The 10,015-nt window shown below is 40.8% G+C and overlaps 1 protein-coding gene across 1 annotated transcript; it reads right to left on the reverse strand.

Moving 5' to 3' along the window:
- Positions 1-848: 848 nt before the first annotated feature.
- Positions 849-3,983, reverse strand: LOC115725070 (probable galacturonosyltransferase 9). Its single transcript, XM_061117509.1, has 3 exons — positions 3,030-3,983; positions 1,645-2,874; positions 849-1,516 (listed from the first exon to the last, which is right to left on the reverse strand). Exons 1-3 carry the CDS (start codon positions 3,207-3,209, stop codon positions 1,241-1,243), a joined length of 1,686 nt encoding a protein of 561 aa, XP_060973492.1. The 5' UTR covers positions 3,210-3,983; the 3' UTR covers positions 849-1,240.
- Positions 3,984-10,015: the final 6,032 nt, after the last annotated feature.

The following is a 10,015-nucleotide window of genomic DNA, read 5'->3' on the forward strand; positions in this document are numbered from 1 at the left end:
CTTCACATTATAATTATGTAAACTTTAATAAAGTATAAAACATAATTTTTAATTATGTTTAAAATGACTTTATAGAGTGTATAAGGTTACTCAAAAAGTTTGGAATCGTTTGGAAATGTCCAAACGGACATTGCATAGGGTATGCAAAAACGCAACTTGGAGTTTGTAAAAGTGCTTTAGGCGACATGTTTTTTTTTTTTTTGTGGTAAGATGATTTTATTGCACAGCAAAACTGTTACAAAACATCAGGCTATTTACAATGACAACCTATCTGTCATAATTTGACACAACCAATCTCTATTGTTGTGGACATTGTCCCACATAGAATAAATGGTAAAAAATTGAACCATATATAAGAACATGGGCTACTCCACTCATAACCAATTGGTTTTGAAATAGAACCTCATGATTCTCTAACATATCAGAGAAATCAGAGGCTATAAATGGAGCATCAGAAGAACACGGGGTCGCAATCACATATCAGACTCGAAACATTAATTTCAGACCTACATTGAAATTCATCCAATGTCTCTCTTCTCTATCCATAAATTTTGCAATCTCTTATTAAGAAGCTAGAGGGGTAATATTGAATTCAACCACCATGCAGCTAACTTTTCTGATCTCAACTAGCAGCAAAGCCTTGATCTAAAAGAAACTCAAGAAAGGGAAGAAAGATAAGATTAAAGGTATCTTCAACCCATGCAAGACTCTGAATCTGTTCCTGAACACTTATGATAAGTATAGAGTCCTCTCTGTTGTCATATTTAAATAAACTCTTTATCAAAAAGATAGGCATGAATCAAGAACTTGATTTTACAGTTGAACTTAATATCATCAAACACAAAGTATGGGAAAAGAATATAGAAGTACACTAAATTGGATATGATAAGTCTTATCACACCCTGCAATCTGTATCTTAATATTACAATATGGTAAAAATAACCAAAAATTCATTGCACCGTATACATTACTCGATCTCATTGTTTACAAATCCATAGTTGACATGAATTACTGAATGAACAATAAAAGAAAGAATTATCGGACACCATTTTCCACCAAATACAAAGAATCACTGAGCTTCGCTCTGAGGGTTGCAACTCGGAAAGAGGTCCAAAAACATGTGAGAACAAGTAAACATGAGAGGTAATTACTGGAAAACATGAGAGATAACTACTGATACTACTACTGTATTTTATGTCACCTGAAGAACGATTCAGAGCAACCAAGCTAGTAGTGTTGTCTATAAGCCAAAATTGCACATTTGGACGAACTCCATGTCGTTATCCACATATTTGGTCCAAAGATTCTTATACTGGTTCATAGCAATGTCGAGCCAAGGTTTCATGTTTCCATTGTAGTGAATGACTGCAGCTTTGTTGATTTCGTCCATGCTTATACTAGGATTGTATCCAAGTCCAAGCACATGCCAAGATTTGTCCAATGACTTTGTTGTCGAGTAGAAAGTGATCAGACCCGGTGGAAGAGTCCCAAGTTTCCATAACGAACGATCTGCATTCTGATTGAAAGAAAAGGCAACAATATTTCAACTTTTGAGAGAAAATTGGAAATCTAAAGTCGTATGCAAGTCAAATTTTCGAAACAAAACTCATAAAAGTATTATGGAAACAGCATAAATATACTTACCAAGTTCTGCCAGTAATGGTATTGCTCTGTGGATTTCTCACGCCTCCAAGCATCAAGATCAAATATATTCATCCCATAAGCCCAAGCACAAGCCTTGGGATTAAACTTATCTCTGATTAGAGGGTGTGTGAAATTCAAATATTGGGCGTATCGATGGAAAGAACCAAAGCAAGTTTCAACAGCCCCATTCACTTTTCCATCCAAATCAATCTTCCACAACCCAGTCAAGTCTTTCTGCACAACAACATCATCATCCAAAAAAAGAATTTTGTGCAGCTTTGGATACATCTCCGGCAAATAAAATCGAAGGTGATTCAACATTGACAAGTACTTTGGGTTCCTGAACTTCATGTTGCTTGTATCCTTTGTTGCATTCTCCTGCTGATTCTGAAAGTAAAACTTCTGCAGATTTGCTGACTCAAGCTGCCTCAAAACCGGCACGTAAGAAGAATTCAAGAAAGTATAGTCCTCCACTGCCTTCACCTCCACATATGCACCTCCTTCCGCTGGCCGCATCTTAAACCAAACTTTCATTGCTGCAAGGTTCATCCTGTCTGTAACCACATGAAAAACATGTTTCCAAGGTTCTGCAGCATTCTTAACAACAGATCTAACTACAACCGATACTGCAATCACATTATCTGAGAAAATTGCATAATGATACAAACTTGGATCTTCAAATTCAGGTTTAGGCCCTTCATCCCTATACTTCTCTGGATTCGAAATTCTTTCCCCAACAAGCCTCATAGCAAGACAATGCAAACTCTTCGGTACTGATTTTGCAGCAATCAAGCTCGCGAAAGCACCATTCTTTTTCGCCTTCATAAGCAACTCATTAACTGCAAAAATGGTATCCTTCAACTTCTGAATCTTTAGCTGAGTATCATAATTCTCTTTCGATTCCGCAACCATTGATCTTGCAGTTTTAACCTTATCTTTCACCTCCTTCTCAAACTGTCTTAAAACATCCTCATCAACCGGACCATCAGATTCAAACAAGGACGTTCGGTAAGTGGGTTTCATTTGAAGATCCGAAATATCCGAAGCCAAATCATTGAACAATCTCAAATGTTTAGATATATCAAGCTTAAGCTTTCTTGCATAAGCCGCATAAGCATTCACCAAAGTCATATGATCACTTGCTTGCTTATAAATCAAATCTAATCTAGTCTTTAAAGGATCAGATTGCAAAGCAAGAAACGTTCTATGTATACCATTACTCGGAAGTGTCTGTCCAAAAAAGAAAAAAAAAAGATTGTTCAAAACTAAAATCTGGGTTATGCTACATTTTTCAAATCCTCAATTGGGTTTTCCTCAAATAACCAATTTCGCAATTTTCCAAAATGGGTTTTTCCCATCATTAATAAAAACAGAATAAAACTTACAGAATCACGGTGGTGTGGAGTTGAAGGATTTGTGGTAAGAAGAACAGAGAGCGTGGCAATGAAGAGAAGCGAAAACATAGCAGAAACAAAGATCCGATAGGAGAAGAAGCTCCGGAAACTGAAGCCACCAAAACCCAATCCACCTCCTCCACCACGGCTTCCTCGAACGGCCACCGCCATTGGAGAAGAGAGACCTTGTAAGCCAAGAATCTTTTTAACCAATCTGAAAATGAAAAAGAGTATTGGGTATCAAGTTGTATGAGCACAAAAGCAAAACGACATAAAGTAACACACTCTCTCTCTCTCTCTCTGAGTCTCTGTCTGTGTAGATGAGATCTGAGGAAAGAGGAGGATCTAAATTCCACGTCGGTGTAATAATAATGAGTTGAGCTATATATATATTTATATATTTATGATTTTATTTAATGAAAAAATAAAAGAAAAGTGTTGAATTTAGAGACTGAAGTGGGGATGGATTATGGAAGGGAATGAATGGATATTATATAGTACTTTCAACTGCTACCACTGATTACCTATACTGGTTTTGGTTGTGCAACTATAAATGAAATGGGCCACAATTAACAACAAAATTCTCTTTTTCTATGGTAGGTGTTGTTGGGGAAAACCTATTGCAGATAATTACAATATATTTTGAACATTAACATGGGACTTTTTCTTTTGAACTTTTTCACTATCTTCAAACATTTGATTTTCAAGAAATACCACATCCCTACTTCTAATAATCTTCTTGTTCATGGGATCCCATAATCTATACCTAAACTCTTCATGAAAATATCCTAAGAAAATACATGGTTTTTCTTTATCATGAAGCTTGGATCTCTCATCTTTAAGAATATGAACAAATGCTCTTCACCCAATGACTCTCAAATGACCATATGCGACATCTTTCCCTTTCCATACTCTCTCATACACATCACCGTTCAAAAGAACTGAAGGAGAAAGGTTAATCAAATCAACTACAGTTCTTATAGCATCCCCCGAAAAATATTTAGGTAGCTTGGCATGGGAAAGCATACACCTAATCTTTTCTTCAAATGTTTTGTTCATTCGTTCTCCCACACTATTATGTTGAGGAGTTTTTAGAACTAACTTCTCAAGCTTGATTCAATGGAATCTACAAATAGTATTCAAATGGACTCATATACTCACCACCATTATTTGCTCGAACACACTTTAAATTCCTTGCAATTTCAATTTCAATTTTGGCATGAAGTTCTTTGTAAGCATTGAGCACCTGGTCTTAAGATTTCAAAGAAAAAATCCAAACTTTTCTAGAATGGTCATCGATAAAAGTAACAAAATTAAGTGCACCTCTAAGAGTTCTAATTTTCATAGTACAGACATCAGTGTGAATCAAATCAATAACATTATATCTTCTAAATGGTGGACTTGTATGAAAAGAAACTCTATGTGTTTTTTCAGCTAAGCAATGATCACAGGTTTAATAGGCGTGCCTTGTAAATTCAATAAGAATTGCTTTCTAGCAAGAGTTTGGAGTTCTTTCTTATTGATATGACCGAGCCTCTGGTGCCAAAGATCAATACTTGCATCTTTCTGAACTGCATTAATCTATCATTTGTGTAGCTTAGATTCCATGATATAGAGAGTATTCACTTTCTTTTCTCTCACCGCTACAAGATAACTATTGGAGAGCTTCCATTTACTTTCACCAAACCAGTTTATGAACCCCTCATCATCAAGTCTTCCAGTAGATATCAAGTTAAGGCGAATGTATGGAACATGCCTAACATCTTTGAGAATCAATTTGCTCCCAACACTGGTTTCCATGTAAATATCTCCAATACCCACAATCTTTGATGCACAATTATTTCCCATTATGACATTGCCAAAGTCACAAATAGTGTAAGAAGTGAAGAAATCACTACAAGCAATGACATGGAATGAAGCACCACAATTAATCACCCAACTGTAATCTTGGGTTACAAGACTAACACACCCATCATCACATACAATTACAACATCACCTTCAATGGAAACTGTATTAGTCTCTTTCTCATTTTTCCCTTGATTATGCTCTCTTTTTAATATTTTGCAATCCTTTATTAAGTGACCTAACTTGTTACAATAATAACACTTGATATCTTTTCGAGACTTAGATCTTCTTCTAGAACCATGCTGATTTTCAGTCTGACTCCGTCCCCGTTGTCATGCTTTTCAGTAACAAGAGCCCTAGAAGAAGAAGAAGATTCACCTTGTGCTTTCCTTCTGGCCTCTTCATTAAGCAAACTATCTTTGATCAAATCCATAGTCAAAGTCCCTTCTAGCATGGAATTAGAAACCGCTACCACCAAAGTTTCCCAGTTGTCAGGTAAAGAACTGATGAGTAATGATTCTTGCATTTCATTATCCATATTCATCTTCATGGCAACTAATTGGTTTCGGACTTTGAAATTGACTTGTATGCTCAACCATACTACCACCATTCTTGTACTTCAAATTTACAAGTCTTCTATGTAGAGAAATTTTATTACCAATCGTTCTCTTCGCAAAGAGATTTTCTAGCTTTTTCCAAACAACATTAGCTCTGGTTTCATTAGAGATATACTAATGAATATTTATATCCATCCATCGTCTAATATAGGCAATGACTTTTCTATGTTGAACTTCACATTCCTCATCATCTAACTTAGACGACTTTTCACTACCTTTAATAGGTTTGTACAATTTTTTACAATAAAGCAAATCTTCCATCAATTGATTTCAAGAGGAATATTTTGATAAGTTCAATTTTATCATTCCATCCGATTCATTAGAGGTGAATGGCACTCTGACTGTCACAATAGACAATGTATCGTTCTTGCTGCAAGCCCAATTCTTACAGAAACTTTTTCATCCATAAAGCTTCCTTACAAGCTTCAGTTACAGCTATGTATTCAGCTGCTGTAGTAGACAAAGCAACAGATTTTTGTAACCTTGATTGCAATGAAACAGCTTCCCTTGCAAATGTCATCAAGAACCTTGAAGTGGATTTCCTGGAATCAAAATCACCAACCATGTTTGCATCTGTGTACCCATCAAGGATAGGTTCACCACTGCCAAAGCATAAGCACAACCTGGAAGTACCTCATAGATATCTCAATATCCGTTTCACTGCTTCCTAGTAATCCTTACCAGGATTTGATAGGAATCGGCTAGCAAGTCCAATTGCATGAGCAATATCTGGCCTTGTACAGACCATAGCCTGTATCAAACTACCTATTACAGACGAGTAAGGTATTGAAGCCATTTCTTGTTTATCATTTTCATTTGTAGGACACTGTTTGGAACTTAGCTTGAAATGGGCTGCAAGTGGACAACAAACTGCTTTAGCTTTGCTCATGTTAAATCTTTAAGAACTTTTTCAACATAAGCTCTTGAGATAGCCAAAGTTTCTCATTCTTCCGGTCATGAGAAATCTTCATTCCAAGTATTTATTTCACCGATCCTAAGTCCTTCAATACCTTTCTTTTGACCGAACCCTTTTACAACCAATTGTGCCTTGTACCGTTGTGAGCCATTGTTTTCAATCTTATGCCTGTAAACCCATTTGTTCTTGAGAGCTTTCTTCCCTTTAGGCACCCTTACCGAGTGATATGTTTGATTCTCATACAAGGATCCCATCTCTTCTTGCATGGCTTCATCCACTCATTCTTATGCTTAAGTAGAATGGTTTCTTGATAAGTTTTTAGCTCTCCACCATTAGTGAGCATTACATACTCATGAAGATTGTATCATGAAGTTAGTTTACGCTCTCTTGTGGACCTCCTTACTAGAGTCTTTATCATTTTATTTTGAGAGATATGATTTGATAGTTGTCAAAGTTTAGGGGTCAAAGTTGCTAATTTATAAAGACACGTGAGCATTTAAACGAAATAATGGGACATAATCTAACAGGAGGACTAAATTTCTATATGTTACTCCTAAAATCGCCCAATATACGTGGACCAGTCAGGAAGGGACACGTGGATTAAATTACTTGAGAGAGAACTGCTAAGTCCTTGTATGACACCAGGAAGCGTTAATCAAATGGGTCCCGGAAGATGCACCCGGAGTACAAGGTACTCCCGGAAGCGAGCATAGCTCAAAGGCACTCCGGGATGTGTCAGGTCTCTCCCGAGACATCAAGTCGCATTTAATGCTGCATGGGAGGAAGCGTGTTGGGACTGTACACGCAATAAAGTCTGACGGCACATCCCCCAAACAAGAAAGCGCTACAGTAATGATCATTTAAGTCTAGCGACGGCTACTCTGCGAAGAGTCACGTCAATCATAAGACAAAAAGGACATTCTCCATAAAAACCCTACAGCACCTAGGGATTTGACCATGCATCACCCATGGTATATTCATCGGAAATGCCCAACTTTATGGATACTTACAGACACATGTGTAAGTACAATTCTAGGGATTGCCCCTCTAAAACACTATAAATACCCCCTCAAAGCTCATTTAACGGGGTCGGAGAATCTTGGCTGCTTAAGAGCAAACAGAGAAAAAACTCACCAAGAACATTCTTTGTATTAAAGAGAGAGATATTCTCCCAAGTGTAAGATCTGTATTAAAGACATCCATAAATATCAGTGGCTCGTGGACTAAGGCTCATTAACGCCCCAACCACGTAAAAAGTCTTCATCTCGCTTTCTTATAGCTCACTATTATATTCGTATTTTATTAGTTGCCGAAAACCTCGGTCAACATTTTGGTGCTTTCATTGAGAGCTGAGGAAAGCTGCTTCGCAACAAGCATTTAACTTCACAACAATGGTGGAGACAAGAGCTACACGTCACCCTCGCCCTCTAGAAGACGCTCAAGATCCCAACGAAGAGGATGTAGCTTCAAGGGCAGCAGAGGAGTCCGAGGAAGAAGTTCCAGATGAAAACCACGAGGAACACCTCGACGAATATGCTTACGATGATGGAAGCTACCAAGAGCTGGTGCTCCTCAGACAAAAAGCTATCGATCACGAAGCTGAGATCGAAGCTCAGAAAGTGCAAAATCAAAAGATGCACGAGGTGATGCTAGCCATGGAGGCCGCTGGCATTCACGTGCATCCCAAGGCAATGGCCGCTGGACTCGATGGGGAGCCAGCTACGTCGTCGCCCAATTCCCAGCAGCAAAGGCCCAGGGAACCTAGCCCTATAAGGCACCCTGCTGAGAAAAACCAAACGAAAAACCCTACTTCTGCCCCTGGTCGGAAGAAAAAGGCGCAGGATCCGCGCAAGGTCCGCTCAGATTTCCCTAAAGGGAAAGGTCCGCAGAGGGGCAAGCCCCGAAGAGGGAGTCTTGGCCCTCAGGATCGAGGGGACCGAAAGAGCGTTTCCGTGCACCAGGAACCGGGGGGTAGAGGAAGAGGAGGACAAAAATGTCCACCCGTTGATTTGAGAAATCAAATCAATGGGAATCAAGGTGACCTCCGGGATCACCTTGATCAAAAAAGATACAGACCCGAAGTCTCCTGCATCGTAAACGAAGGGATTATGGCAGAGCTTGCCAGCCTTCGAAAAGATATTGCCCGAGTCTCCCGAAGGCAAAAGGGAGATGACTCCGACTCGGACAGTGAGGACCGGGAGCCCTGCGCTAAGCATATCCTGGAGGCGGAGCTCCCTAAAAACTTCAAAATGCCCGAAATGGCGGCATATACTGGGAACTCCGACCCCAGTGATCACCTGTCACGATTCAACCGAGTCATGACAGTCATGCGGGTCAGCAATGACGCCAAGTGCCTATGCTTCCCCCTCACTCTGAGCGGTTCGGCGGAGGAGTGGTTCAAGAAACTAGAACCAGGATCGGTGGGATGTTGGAACAAACTCCAAACCAACTTCCGGAGGCAATTTGTCGCCGCCAGGAAGGTCAATTTGGAAGTTAGTGCCTTGACTAACATCAAGCAACTACCCACCGAAACTCTAAAAAATTACATCAAGAGGTTCCGAGAGGAAGCCTCGAAGACCAAGAAGGTTGACGACGGACAACAGCTTGCGCTTCTCCAAGCAAGGGGAATCCGTCTTGGGACTCCCTTCGGAACGAATTACGCAAGAAGGCGCCGCTAGCCTTCGGGACTTCCGTAAGCGAGTCCAAAAATATATTAACCTCGAAGAAGCCCGTATTGTGGCTTACGGGGGCTATTATCCAACCGGATGGCAGGATACATGCCGTGAGTATCGCCCTCGGTACCGTCCCGACCGCGACCCCTCCGGTTAGTGGCATACGGTTTTACGCCACTCCCGGTACAACCAAGGGCAAGTTCGCCCCCCAAAGATCTTCCCATTACGGCAATCCGTCCGGGTGAATGGACGGGCTCATTCACAGCTGCCCCAACCGCTAGCTTAACAGCCCCACTCAAGGGTCTAGAAGCAAGAGGTCCTCCAAGGGCAAAGACCCGAACGGAGAGAAGCGCCAAAAGAAGGGGCACACACCCCAATACACCCGCACACGAGCTCACGGACTCCCAGAACGTGTCTATTTTGCCACAAGGCGAATACGCATTACACGGAGACCCCACCTTTGTACGGGGACGGCTCTCGGAGAGATCCGAGCAAAAGGTGCGAATATCACAATGACATCGGTCACAAGACCAACGAGTGTAAAAATCTCAAGGATGAGATCGAGAATCCGATCCGGTTGGGCCACCTCTATGAGTGGGTCAAAAATAGGTTACCCCACCTTAACCCGGGCAGGTGGCCGGGGGCATGCCTTCGGGGACACCGGGGGTACAGCAGAGTATTGCCTCCCGCTCCCGCAGTGACACCCAAGATATACCCGGACTACCGCCTCGGCCTAATGGACGGGTAGCCATGATCTCCGGAGGTCCCCATATCGGAGGAAACACTCGGAAGGAGCGAAAGAGATATGCCGAGGCCGCAAGGCACAGTGAAGTGTGGGAGGTCACTCAACTCCCAGCTCAAAGGCCTCGGCTAATGGACCAACCCATAACGTTCACGGAAGAAGACGCCAAGACGGTGCGTTTTCC

This window comes from Cannabis sativa, chromosome 6 (assembly GCF_029168945.1).
Source record: "Cannabis sativa cultivar Pink pepper isolate KNU-18-1 chromosome 6, ASM2916894v1, whole genome shotgun sequence".
Lineage (NCBI taxonomy): Eukaryota > Viridiplantae > Streptophyta > Magnoliopsida > Rosales > Cannabaceae > Cannabis > Cannabis sativa.